The sequence below is a fragment of the Alligator sinensis genome, unplaced genomic scaffold (genome assembly GCF_000455745.1).
Source record: "Alligator sinensis unplaced genomic scaffold, ASM45574v1 scaffold170_1, whole genome shotgun sequence".
NCBI lineage: Eukaryota > Metazoa > Chordata > Crocodylia > Alligatoridae > Alligator > Alligator sinensis.
In genome coordinates, this window is record NW_005841863.1 from 4,264,915 (window position 1) to 4,279,088 (window position 14,174).

Genomic DNA, 14,174 nt, shown 5'->3' on the forward strand with positions numbered 1-14,174 from the left:
GAGTGCTAGAGAAACATAGCAGTATGTGGCACATGTTGCTAAGTGATGCTTAGCAACCTAACGTGTATAATGACACTTCATAATGACACTTCATAATGCCAAGCATGCAGAGTGGATGATATTTGGATGCATTACCAGGGAAAGCTGAGATAACAAACAAGGGTAAAAATCTGGGGGAACAGAAGGCAGACCCAGAGTCAAAGTCAGCCGTGAGGTAATTTGGTATAAATCCATGGCCTTCCCCAGGATTATGCTTGCTTCTATCAGGGTTGAATTTCACTTTGGAGTTTTGTCCACTTTAAATGTTTAATGGTGCATAGGAAGTTTGGTCACCCTCATGAGCAGGTTCGGAAGCTATAGTCATAGTCATGTTTAATAATTTATATCCTTCTCATGTAACCTCATTTTCTGTTGGGAATCCATAAGACCCACATTTACCAAGTGTTGATTACCGTGCTCCAGCCAGCCTCTGCATCTCATGTATTAGTGTCACCATGCTTCCAAATGGCAGTGGGGGCACTTGAACTAAAGCTTGTCAAACGAGCTTTAGTACAAGCACCCCTGCTGCCACTTCAAAGTGGGGGATGCTAATACACAAGACACGGCAGTGCTTTAATTAGAGTGGCTCTTAGAGCTGCTCTAATTAAAGCACCCCTTTCCCCCACCTCTGGAGCATGTGTAAAAGTGCCCTAAATGTCCAAGTGCAGCAATTAACACAATTAATTGAATATACAGAATTCTGCAGGTCAAAAATTACAGGCTCTCCTTGGAAACATGGTCCTCTGTGTTGTACAGTCTAATTTTTTTGCTGGGCATTTAATAACAAACCAGCCAAAGATTGCCTAGAGCTACTCTGTATGCATTATTGTGGTGGGGCAGCCAACCAAAAGCATTAGTGAATAGGTGAGGAGGTTTTATTATATCAGAAATGTTCTCAAAGATAATAGAAGGAATGTTGTTGTCTGGGCTCTCATGTAATAGAAGTTGTAACAGTCACAGCGATTGAGTTTTAGGCACTGAGGAAGAAGCAGGGTAGATAAACACCTTATAGACTCACTTCTTCAGATGCTATGAAAGTATGTGCACGGAGCAGTGTATCAAATCAAGTGATACAAAAACCAGGGGACGGAAGGAGGGCAGGGAGGCAGTGCTGGGGGAAGCAAACACTGAAGAAGTGGTGATAGTATGTCTCCAAGTAAAGTGCAAGGAAAACTCTTGTCAGGATTATCTAGCACAAGTCAAGTGATTTGTAATCCCACAATAAATGTAAGAGTTGAGGGTGAGTAGGGTTGGAGTTAAAATGTACAACTGCATTATGTCATTTCTTCTTGTTGCTTTATCCAGAAGGGACTTGAGTACTTATTTGCTTCCTTGCAGGAATATTTACAATGTTGATGTGGACTTGAGGGTATTTAGTAGGGCTATGCGAGGCTTCGGACAGAGCTTCGGATCTGGAGCTGCTAAGCGGCTGCGTTCCCAGTTACCAGTCAATCAATCATGATTCACTTGGGGAACAGGGACTCAATACACAGGAGCTAGCTGCTGCATAACGACTTAATGAGCATCAATTAGCACCTACAAAACCAGGCTAAGGAGAGGAAAGAACCAATACAGACGATCAACTGCCCCAAGACTGACACTGTTTTGGCAGGAGTTTTGTCTGCCGGCTGCTAGGGGTGCAGGGCCCCAGAACCCCCTGCACTGATCTCCTCGACAGCTGGCAGGCGTCACAGCAGGGGCCATCATCCCTGCAGCTGTCACCCCGCTGTGCCTTAGCACACGCGGTGTCACCCATAGCATGAGTTTTGCTTGTCCGCAACTTGAGGTGCAGTTCCCCTTAAACCCCTGCACTGATCTCCTTGAAATTTGGCAGGCTTTGTGGCCTCAGTAAGCGCCACTACCCCTGCAGTTTTGACCCCCCGTGGTGTAACACACAGCCGTGACATGAGCTTGGCTTACAAGAATTTGGGGTACAGTTCCCCCCGAACTGTTTCTTCTTGAAACTTGGCAGGTTTCATGCACTCAGCAGAGGCTACCATCCCTGCAAGTTTTATCCAAATCGGACAAAACCCTCCAAAGTTATAGATATTTCATTGATTCCCCCATTGTACCCTATGGCCAGATCTCCGAGGCAGCTCCAAAGCTTTGGCCAGATCGAGGCGGAAACCTGGTCTGGAGCTCTGGATCAGATCACGGCCATCTGAAGCGGCTGGATCTAAAGCCAAATCAGATCGCTGCAGACTCGCACAGGCCTAGTATTTACATCCTCAGCAGGTGTAAATTGTCAAGTCTATTGACTAATTCAGTCTTGCGTGGTCCATCCCCTGAAGCTGTCTGGACTGAAGGAAAATCAACAGATAACTTTCTACTTGATTATGTTTACAGCAGCCAATACTTACTACTGAGGTGCTGAGGAATGTCTTCAGAGTGGGCACCTGATAGCTGGCATAAACTGTCAGAGATCCATTGCTGGTTCTGCTCCAACCTTGTTCAAGGCCTGTGCCATTATGGGAACAGGTCAAATTCCCCAAGCCCGGCTGCACCACCTAAAGACCATGCTCTTGTGCATCAGTGACTTGGGATAATCTGAGTGCTGAGATCCTGTACAGACTACTGCCCGTGGCCAGCTTGGTAGAGTGGGAGAGTTCAGTTTCATTTAGAGCAGGGGTATCAAATAGCTTATGGGCTGGATCTGACCTCTGGAGCTGTACGATTTGGCCCACTGGTCACTGAACCAACCCCATGTGCCAGCTCAGGCTCCATGTGCTGCAGACAGCAGAGGGGGTTGGTCTAGAACATTGCATGAAGCCTGCACCCCGGGCTCCCTGAGCCACGTGCTGCATTAGGTCCAGCCCATGTCACAGGCCATGGGTGACTGGTGCCTCCTGAGGCGGGGGGGCACGACCCCCCCCAGCAGCCAGTCACTAGGGGGTGGGGCACAATTGGCCGCAGGGGAACCTCTCAGGTCAGTATGATCAGCTGTGGGGGGACTGCGGGGATCACTTCTGCTGGCGCCCCCACACTCTAGGTGGTGCTCTCATGGGGGGCACCAGCACTCTCGCCTGCTCCCTCTGCCTGCTGCCTAAGCGGGGAGCACTGGCTGGGAGGGGTGCACCAGCACTCTCAGGGGGTGCATGTGCACCCTTGTGTAGCCCCTATGCATAGCCACTACTACAGGCAACATGTGCTGTGTTGGCCCTGGGGGTGTGTGCACATGGTGAGCCCTGGGTTGGTGCATGCTGCAAGTGATGTGTGGTCTTTCACGTTTAGACTAGGAGGTCTTTTCAGGCAGGGACCATATTGTTAGCTTGTATTTGTTGTTGTTTTAGGTACTGCTTTTCCTAATCTATGACCTAGGACTCTTAGCAGCCATAATAATCATGGTAATGGCTTTTTTTGCAACAAGAGCACACTGTTGGCTCATGTTCAGCTTATGGTCCACTGTAAGTTCCAGGTCCTTCTCTGCAGTACTGTAGCCCTGTCAGTCATTCCCCAGTCTAAGTTTATACATGCAATTATTCCATCCTGAGGGCAGGACTTTGCATTTGTCCCTGTTGAATCTCATCTGATTAATTCTGAACCATTTCTCCAGCCTATTCAGATTATTCTGTATCTTAGTTCTGCTCTCTGCAGTATCTGCAACTCCACCCAACTTGGTATCATTTGCAGATTTGCTAAGCATGCACTCAGTCCCATTATCCAAATCATTAATAATGACATTAAACAATATCAGACCCAGGGCAGAGCCCTAGGGAACCCCACTTGAAACCTCCTCCCAACTAGACATTGAGCCATCGATGACTACTTTTTGAGCATGATGATTCAGTTATATATCCACGTTACAGTACTTGCATCTAGCCAGCATTTCCTTAGCTTGTTAATGAGAATGTCATGAGAGACCATGTCAAAAGCCTTGCTAAAGTCAAGATATATCACATCTACTGCTCTCTCCTATCCACATAGCCTATCAGGTTGGGATGCTGGATTATTGCAGAAGCTAACATACCATGTACAAGAATTTTCTACAGTCACTGTAGCCCTATAAGTACCAATCTGAAAGAGACTTCAGATTCATTTTAAAACATTGTTTGACACCCTGTTCTTGACCTAGCTTTTTTTCTTAATTTTTCAAGATATCTTGTTATATGCCTTTAAAAACACCCTTGTTGGGTGGAAGGGCCTGGCCTGGCTAAAGTACAGCTTCCAGGCAGGGCTGCTGCTACTGTAGCCCCCAGAGTCCTGATCCACTTCCCCAGTCTCCTGCTGGCTCCAGGCAGCAGGTAGGGAAGCAGCAGGAGTGGACCTGCAGCTGAGTGGGAGTATGGGGCTGGGGCTGGCTGCAGTGCAGAGCCCGCGCCCAGGGAGGTGGCAGCAGCGCGGAGCTCGGGTGGGCAGGGTGTGGGTGTGAGGGAGGGTGGGGGGTTCCTATGGGGAGGGGAAGGTTCCACATTCCCCTCCCCATAGCATGCAGCCCTGCAGGTGGTGGCAACGGCAGCAGCAGCAGGTAGGGTGCTCGGGGTGCAGGTGCCCTATGGGGCACGGTTCCAGCCACCACTGCACATTGCAGCGAAGGGCACAGCCTCCACTGGGAAGTCTGTATCACCCGTGCTTCCTGCCACTCTGTACCCCCCGTGCTCCCTGCCACTCACGTGCAGTCCCCACACTTGCACAGTACAGGAGAAAAGCCCCAGCGCTGGAGCTGGATGCCTTCCCTGTCCCCCAGGGGAAGGCTCCTGGGGCTTCCCTCCCATGCAGTGCAACCCCGGCAGGGAAGGCAGCCGGTTCCAGCACGGGGGGGCTGCGTGTGAGTAGCAGGGAGCACTGATGATACAGATGGCCCAGTGGAGGCTGCACCCCTTGCTGTGGTGTGCAGCGCTGGCCAGAGCTGCACCCTGCTGGGCACCTGTGTGAACCCCCACTCACCCACACCCTGCCCCCACAACTCCCCACATACACAACCCCCCAACATACCTTATGCCCCCCACCCCCACACAGCCGCACCCCCTAAAAAAACCCCTACACCCCCAAACTACCACACACACCCACAACCTACCATACACGCACCTGCACCCACACCCACATACACACCCCACCATACACCCCCCTCCCCACACAATATACAAAATTAAGCATTTATTTTTGAGTTATTATGCAATCACCTCTATTTATGCAACTCAAACACAAATCATTACAAAAAATATTTTTTGTAATAAACAAATGTTATAGCAAATATTTGACTTTTAGTGTATGATTTGTTTTTTTTCTGCTTCTAAGATGGCAACCACCCCTCCCGAAAGGAGTATTTCTGGGGGGTAGGGGAAGGGAGTTCCGGCAGCAAAGGTCAGGTTTTAAGGAGTGGGATTTCCAGTCCCAAGGCGACACAGGTGGGGCAACTGTCACGGGGCAGGACTACCCATGTGGCTCTCAACAACTCACCAAAACTCATTAAGTGGCCCTCCAGCCAAAATAATTTCCCGCCCCTGTTGAATGTTGTGGAACATGAGATTGTATGCTGGTTCTGTGTGCTGATTTTGGTGTCAGATACTGCATAAAGTAAAACCTAGCTTTCACAAAAGCTTTTTTTCTAAAGCAGAATGTGACGAAGAGTATTGATCACTAAACAGCAGTGTTTATGATCACTAAACAGGGCGACAGAAACAGCTTTCAGATGAGCTCTATACATTAAAGATGGGCCCAAAGTAAAACGCTGTTCCAAAATACCTTCATCTAAATTCCGCCGCCTGGTTTAGGTCCAAAATTATTTTAAAGTTTGAAAATGTACTGCAGTAAGACAAGATTTCAGCCAAACACATTTTAAAACTGAAGCAATTGGTCCTTTAATTCTGATTTTAGTTTCCTTAACCAAAGAAAACCCATGTGAAAGAATACCAGCAGTTACAGTATATTCTTAATACCCGTGCCTTTTCTCATTACAGCAGATTTGTCATTGAAAAGTTCTGCATAGCTTTAACTCCAGCCAAATTTCATATCTTCATTGTTAAAAAACAAACCAACCCATAAAACTTGACAATTACTGAACCTAATGTTATTGTTGATCCTGAACTATATTTAATTTGCCTGCTAGCCAGTAACATTATTGGGGAAAGTAATCTTCTTGAAATGTATGTCACAAGAGTGAATTTTAATCTAAAGAACATCAGAATCTTGGCCATACAAATCTTGACTGGCAAAGACAAGTAAACCAGGCATCACAATAGTAAACCAGTATAAACTGTTTTTTCCAGTAATGTGATGGGTATCCGGCCTATGTTGAAAATTTGACTTTGATTTGCAAACCTACCTATTTATATGATTATTTAAAATGTGGAGTCTCTCACTCGAGTATTGTTTGTATATGTGTGTACTTCTCTAGCTAAATATATTTTAATCCTGCATTCTTTTTTTATATGAACCTGGTAATTGTAACTTGTGCTTCCTTTTTTGTATCTATTATCTGGACAGTGTGGATATATATTTTTGAAATAAAAATATATTCTAAATGCCTATTCTGTTGGAAAGATGCTTTCCTTTATCTGGCCTCATATTTTGAGCCTCATCTTCAACGTATTGCAGAGAGTAATGCTGTAGTACACGACAAACTAAGAGACCAATGAACCCTTAATTTTTGTACCAAAGCCTTTAACATACAATAAAACATGATACCTGCAAAACTAACATTCATATAGCTATTGTAAAAACTAGAAAATGTAGTAATTTATATCAAAGGTAGCAACTATATCAAATCTATATCAAAGTATTGCTTAGAGCTATTTTATATTTTTGCATTTTCAAAAGATTCTTTGGTATAGAAATGGTCAGATTTGTACAGCTATAGCCACTATAAATTTATGAAATAAGCCAACTACTGATATCTTATGATATCAAATTTCTACAGCTATAAACATGCAAGACACTTTTTAAAGAGCATCTTATGGTAGAATAATTAAGGATTATAGCTTTTCTGAATATGGATGAAATGTGGTGTTTACCTTCAAAGGCAATATGAGATTTTTGTTTGAAACATTAGAAATAAAGGAACAGATTATACTTTGATTCTTTTTTTCCATTATGCATTTCAATTTATGTTTAGAAGACTTTTTCTCTTTCTCCAATGACAGTAGAACTGTACTAAATTTAGCCCGTATCTCCAGTTATTGTAATAATAAAGTTGTTCAGAATTTTTAATATGAAACCCAATTCCTTGTTTGCAGAAATGCTTGAGGACTGAAGTTACTTTAGCTCTTTTCTCAACTTCTCTTTATTATATTGTTGATGGCAGAATGATCATTGATCACATATGGCACAGAAACTACATGCAACTCCAGTGTACTATATGGAAGTACCTCAGATGTGCCTAGTTTTAACAACTGAATTTGCACATATTGAGACATGGCCATAACTTTGCTCTCATAGGTGTTTGGCTTTTGCACAGCTAAGTTTTTAGATTGTAACTTTAAATCACGCGGGACAAGGAGGACCTGAATCTGCACAGCTGAAGTCAATCCGAGTTTTATCATTGGCTTCCCTAGGAAGGAGCAGGGCTGAAGAGCCTTCCCTTGTTCCCCTGACTTAACCCTTTTATTTTCTTAATTGGAAGGTTCTCTAGGTTTGAAATGCTGTAGGTCTGTATGCCTTACAGCAGAACCATATGACTGCTGAGACTGGTAATTACAGACTTAGCTTACAGCTTCTCTGCTGAACTCCTTTGACTGAAATACAGTCAGAAAAAAACAACCAGCTCCATATTTTTATTTTTTTAAGGAAAAAAGCTAAATGCTAAGGATTGCTATAGAGGAGTAGCTCCTTTTATGGGCTTTACTATATGATTTCTAAAAACATATATTTTTTCTTTTCAAGGAAAACCTTTTTTTCTTTTTTCTTTTTTGCAAAAATCACCATGTAAACAAAAAGCTACATCTGTTTTATAGAAATTCTCATTATTTCTTCAAGGTCTTCTCACTTTCTGGGAGCTGAGAATGTGTGTAAGGTAGATCCTCCTCTTCTGGCTCTCCCCCCTGAGGGTAGACGACAAAACACAGCTTCTGTCCCCAGTATGTCATGGATTCTATGAGGAACAAACACCCATGTTGTTAATGGGATTATTGTTGAAAGCATTCAAGTAATCTAGCCTTTTGATTGCTTAGCTTGTGAGCAAATATACTTCTAAACCTGTTTGAATAAGACCTAATGCAATGAGGCTGAACCAGTTAAACCACATTTATTACACTTTTCCATTTGAAATTAGGAATGAAATCATTTTCCCTTTAAAATGGGTGGCTGAGATTTTCAAAACAGCCTAAGGAGTCAGGTACCCAACTCTTTAGTTTCCATTCGTCTTAGATTTTTTTCTTTGAAAATCCCAGCCTTAATAAGAAACCAAATAAAAAAGAAAAAATTATTAAAGACCTTGTTTCAGCTCAAATTTATGACCCATGTGTAATTTAATTTTTTTGAGTGGTGCTAGAACCCGGATTTCCTATTTTATGCATGTAAAATGATTACTGATATCGATCCATGTGGGAATCTTGCTGTCCATTGGGATGTGTGTGTGCAGTAGGCTGAGGAAAGGAGCAAATTCAAAAGCAGGGTGAGGAGGATAGGATTTGGTGAAGCTTATAGGTGCTCTATGTTTACTATTGTTTATTTAGGCAGTTAGACAGTTCCTGTGTTTGAAGTTACACTCCTGCATAAGTGCTTGGCTGGACCGTGGCCATGATGAGATGGCTGAATGAATGGAGGGAAGTGCAAGGTCAGGAGAAGAAAAATAACAACGTGCAGAGGGCTGAGCAGTACAGGCACCTCGGTGAACCAGCTGCAGTCACAGAAATGCAACTTGCAGCTCCTTCCTGCTCCCTGGCCCTGAAAATGTGACTGACACAGTGCGCCCCACGGGGACGCAGCAAGAAACCTGGGCTGTCACTACCCAGGGTAACAGTCTTAGAGCAGTCATTCCAGCAAAGCCCTATTTGAAATATATTCCCAGTGCACAAGCTCTAGAAACTTTGCTGAAGTCTAGAAAGTGGCATGCGAATGACAGCAGCCGCCCTGCACAAAGGATGGTCATTTCTTGCTGAGAAGAGTTACAAACCAAAGAAATATGTTTCTGGTTTCCAGGAAGTCTCATGCTCCCCACTTCTTTTCCCTGCAGCCTATCATTAATTTCTCTCCAGCCCATCTATTGTTTCTTCATTTGCATTTCAGGGCCGGACTTCAGCATCCTTCCTTTCCATTTAAAAATCAAGCCCCAGAACCCCTGTGATCACACCTAGAAGCCTATTTCCTGCTGCACCGAACATGGGTTCAGGGGCTGCAAATTGTGAGCCAGAGGCAGTTTCCCCATATTTAGGCATATATACTCCACAAGCCCTCTGTGCTGGACAGTGTTGCCTTCATATGCTGTGGCTCCTACAGCTAGTATAGCCACACTCCCCTGGCACTACAGACGGCTAATTAGCCCTGTCACTCACTAAAACGCTCGGCATGTTGCTGCTGGCTGAAAAAATAGCAGAAATGCTAATTAGCTGTAAATGACACTGTTAATTAGCCCACCCCTGTGCTGTATGAATGCAACTGTACTGTTTCTGGTTTAGGAGACAGTCCACACAGGGATTAGTGTGGTGTGTTTGAGGGTGCTGTTGCCAGACATTTTTAAGTTTGCAGTGCACTTATGCCCTCCGTTGTAAAGCCACTCTTTTCTCATGCCATATGCACCATCGCTTTTTGCTTCTGGATATGTATCATGTACTGGCATTAAACTGCTCTCATTCTTAGCAAATAATTGGAGTGATATTTATAAACTTCAATCAGCAAAATCCTACCCAAAGATCTCTGCCTGGCTGCTGAATAGAATTTGAATGCTGCTGAATCCCGTGAATGCAGCTGTGTGGGAGGGGAAGACCTGAGAGAATCCTACGTGTTTATGAACAAACAGTGGAACCGAGGAGGACGGTTGCAGATTGAAAGGTGTTCTTACCAATTAAATTATTTACACACTTTGGTTTATTTCTCCAGTACACGCCAAGAAAAAAAACTGGCACTCCAGTCATTATGATAATGAGTCCAATTCCACAGACGACTGGTTCAGAATATAAACTGAAGATCAACAGAAATGCCCAAAATATCAGATAAGTGATTGGAACAAGCAGATTTACCTAAGAGGAGACAGAAGAGAAGAGCAGAACAGAACTGTACAGAATTATAAGAGCACTCCGCGAGATATACAAGGGTAGGAGGGCGGTGTTGCCTAATGGATAGGGCACAGCACTGGGATCCACAGACTGGTTTTCTATTCCCAGCCCAGCCAAAAGCCTGCTGTATAATAAGCTTCCCTGTTCTGTGCTTTGGATCTTCCTCCCACTCTGTCTGTTTTCTCTCTTAAACCACAAGTGCTTTTGGATGGAGACTGTCTTGCTATCTGTCTGTTCAGTGCTAACACAACGGCGCTTCAGTCAGGCCCTCTAGGCATTTCCACAACACAAATAAGAACGATTAAACAATACTTTGGGTCTGAGAAGGGGCTTGCCATGACTCATGCATCCTTTACACTGTTAATGGGCAGAGTGCAGAACTAAGAAATGAGTTTAAATATTTTCACCTTGATCGGTCTGAAGATTTTGGGTTTCTTCCAACGTAAAACAATCAGGCCTATAATTGTCACTCCATAGCAGAGGTAGTTAATAAATGACACATAATTAATTAATGTGTATGTGTCTCCAACAAGCATGATAACAGCAGTAGCCGAACACTGGAAAAGAAAGAAGCATATTATTTCAGTCAGCACTGGAAATTTGTATAAAAGCAATAAAAAGAGGGGTGGGAAATCAAGCAGTTAAGCTTCTTTTATTTACATCTCATGCTGGGTGTTGCTGTTGACTCCTGCAGTTCTGTTTATTATATTTAAGCTGTGCCACAGAAACCTAGGATTGAATGGGGATCTGGAGTTATTTTGATTATGGGGATCTATAGTTCTGCTTATAAAGATGTATTGAGAATTTCCTGAAATGACTCTTCTAATTATGGTCATGTGCTAACAACTACTGTGAATGCTTGCACAGCTTTTCTTGCACAGGTTTTGCAAACACTGGTAGCCCAGTTTTCAAGGATTTTCACACCTATGCATGTACTAAATTGTTAGTTTGATTGCAGAGGTCATCTTTGAAAATGTCACTCCTGATACTGGCCTTAAGTACATTTTGAAGACATGTTTGAAATAATGAACAGAGGGCCACAAAGTGAAAAGAAATGGCCTTGATACTCAAAAAAAGTAATATTGGTTGATAAGAGGCACCTAGTAGATGTGATTCTTCCTTTTCTTTCTACAAAATGACTATACCTTTTTAAAACCAAGTAGGTTCAACTGCTGTAGCTGTGGAGAGTCCTGAATTAACACTCCAATGCTATCATGCTGATAGGAAAGAACAGGGTGAAGTGAATATCTGACCTCCACAGCAAGGACCTGATCCAAAGGGATTCCCAAATTAGCACGCAAGAATTTTGAGGGGAATGACACCAGACAAGGAGCTCACTGGCCATGGAGGCTCCTGTACCAGCTGTGCTGCTTCTGTGTGTATTGAGGTCTTTTCCTTTTCCTTCCTCTCCCTTCTGTCCTGCACAGCCTGGATACTAAGAATGTTTATAGCAATCTGCACCTAGAGTAGACTAGTGATATTCTTTTCAGAAAGCAACGCAACATCTGGAACAAGCCAGAGCTGGAAAGCTGTCGGTACTCACTAACTACGAATTGTGCCAGCAATGTACAATCTCTGAGGAAATGCCTGAGCATGTCAGACACCTGCATCAGCTCTTTTCCAGCTTCTGCACTGCAGACAGGATATAGCCAGGTTATACACAGAGGCAAGAGGATACTAATGAGCAGAAAAACCACTGAATGTGCCTGGTTTTTAATTCCAGAACACTTTGGGGTCTAAGATGGAGCAACTATAATGCCCAACAATGGACTTTCTTGAATTCAGTGATTTTAATCATCCCACAGATTGTCCCCTGAATTAAGACTTTGTTTTTCCTTTCCCATGAAGCCGATACAGATTTTCCTGTGTAGGTGTAACTACACTACAGAACAGAACACTTGCAGCGTATGCTTTTAATAGCTTCACTCTACCAATTTCTGATACGTTTGTTTTAAAAGCTGCTTAGCTTTATGACAAGAACTTCTGGCAAAGTTTAAGTTGTTATGAGAAAAGATGGATTTCTTATAGACAGACATTCTGTGGTTAGTACCTTATTTTGTTCCAGGTGACCTGTATATAGTATGAAGAAGAAAAGCTTTATCCTTTTCTTTTTTTTTTTCATCAGCCATTAGTTCATGCTGCAGATGATCTAGATCATTAATCTTTTTAGCATTAGCACTGTTTAGAAACTAGCTGATGGATAATGGAAATTTCCATGCATCCGCTTGCTTATTTGCACTTGCTTTGTTTCTGAATAATACTGTAATGCAAACAGACCTGGCTTACTATTCATGGGCTTGCTCCTGAGAGGTTCTGAATGCCTTCGCCTCCCATTGGCATCAGCTGGAGGTGAAGGTGTTAGGCTAGGACCCTACTTAGGTAGTTATATTGTGCTACCATTGACCCTCTCTTGATCGTGCTTTTACTTGCATTAATCAACACAGAGATATGTTCTGTCACATGATTGTGTTTTTAGCTATAATAAATACTCATCCATTTGCAATATTATTCCCTAAAAATGCCATCAGACTATAAAAAGTGTTCACTAGGACCCAGAGCTTAGTGTCCAATAAGACTCAGCACCTAAAATTGGATTCCAGAATTGTTCATGATGAGCCTGTGTGCTGTATTGACCTTTCTACCCTTTCCTGTTTGTTGTGACTCACTGATTTTGTAGCAAAGGCAGGGAGTACAAACATGCTGTGCTACAGGTACAGACAGTAATACTAGATAACTCTGTGCCTCGTTGTTCCACAGCTACTAATATAAGGCCCAAGGGAGATCTCATGGTCTTGGGAAGACTACAGCAAAGCTGGTAACTTGGAAAAGTTTAAAATAGGACAGCATTTATCTTATAGTCTTGCATTCCATGTACCATGGCAGTCTGCTTTTCTATGGATGATGCCCAATATTACAAATAAGCATAGCTGACTATCTGGCTAGAAAATGATTGGCTGGCTTTGTGATAAAATCTCTAGTGCTGATGAAATGTCTTGTGTAGGCTGCACTGAAGTGGTCGGATCTTGTGTTCCTTTCTGTTGAAACAGCAGGACAGTGGATATGCTGCTCAGGGAAGTTGTGGAATCTCCTTCTTTTGAAGTGTTCAGGAAAAGGCTGGGTAGGCATTTGTCTAGAAGGCTACAGGAATAATGCATCCCGCATTTGTGCAGAGATTGAATTAGATGACCCTTGCAGTCCCTTCCAATCCTAGGATTCTATAAAGGAATAATTCCTGGGTAGGAGTAGTCAGCATGTTCCCCGTCAAGTTACCCAGTTGCCCCCTTTGTCATTTCAAAAAAATGTTGAGTACTTAAACTGGAGGTTGTATTTATCCCAGAGAAATATCCTGCTTGCTTATATGGGGACACACCAGTGCCATACAAAATGCTTGACAACAGATCAAACACGTGGCATAATTTGAATCTTTACTGCACAAAGCACTGATTTACCTTGCCTTAAGCCTTTCTCTGTAAAACACTTTTAAATGGCTTGAACTCTCCTAATGTTGTAATATTAGCCACCTTGCTTGGACAGTCCTTTTGCTAAGGAACAGTAAAAACAAGTTATCCTCAGAGATGTTAAGCAGGCCCCCCTTAATGCATAGAGAGCCAGGATTAATTAGTAAAATCCTGATGCATTAATTAGCCTTCCCTAAAGGCTGACCTAATATGCTATTGGAACTGCTAACAGTGTATTATTTTTATATTACTATTCGTTAAGAAATTAATATTTCATGGAAACATTTAGAACATCCTGAGATGCATAAAAAACACCTCAAATGAGTAGTTAATATGCAGTGTTGGTTCTATAATTTGCACACTAATTTAATGGAAATGTTTTGAATAAACTGGGTAGCTAGCATGTGTCTGATTTATCAGGTCTGTTTTGCATGGGGAGCTTGCATAGACTGTGGCTATTTCAGAGTAACACTCACTGCTACTCAACATACTGTTTGAGCTGATATCTTTTCATGATCAAGGGATTTTG

At 43.0% G+C, this 14,174-nt stretch overlaps 1 protein-coding gene across 1 annotated transcript in view; it reads right to left on the minus strand.

Annotated features, from left to right (window-relative positions):
* Positions 1-5,162: 5,162 nt before the first annotated feature.
* The window catches only part of SLC7A10 (solute carrier family 7 member 10), an 82,988-nt gene continuing 73,976 nt past the window's right edge, over positions 5,163-14,174 (minus strand). The window contains exons 9-11 of the mRNA XM_025216831.1: positions 10,595-10,744; positions 9,974-10,151; positions 5,163-8,065 (exon numbers count right to left, since the gene is read on the minus strand). Coding sequence (XP_025072616.1) covers positions 7,938-8,065; positions 9,974-10,151; positions 10,595-10,744 — 456 coding nt within the window. The 3' untranslated portion in view covers positions 5,163-7,937. The remainder of the gene's footprint in view (positions 8,066-9,973; positions 10,152-10,594; positions 10,745-14,174) is intronic.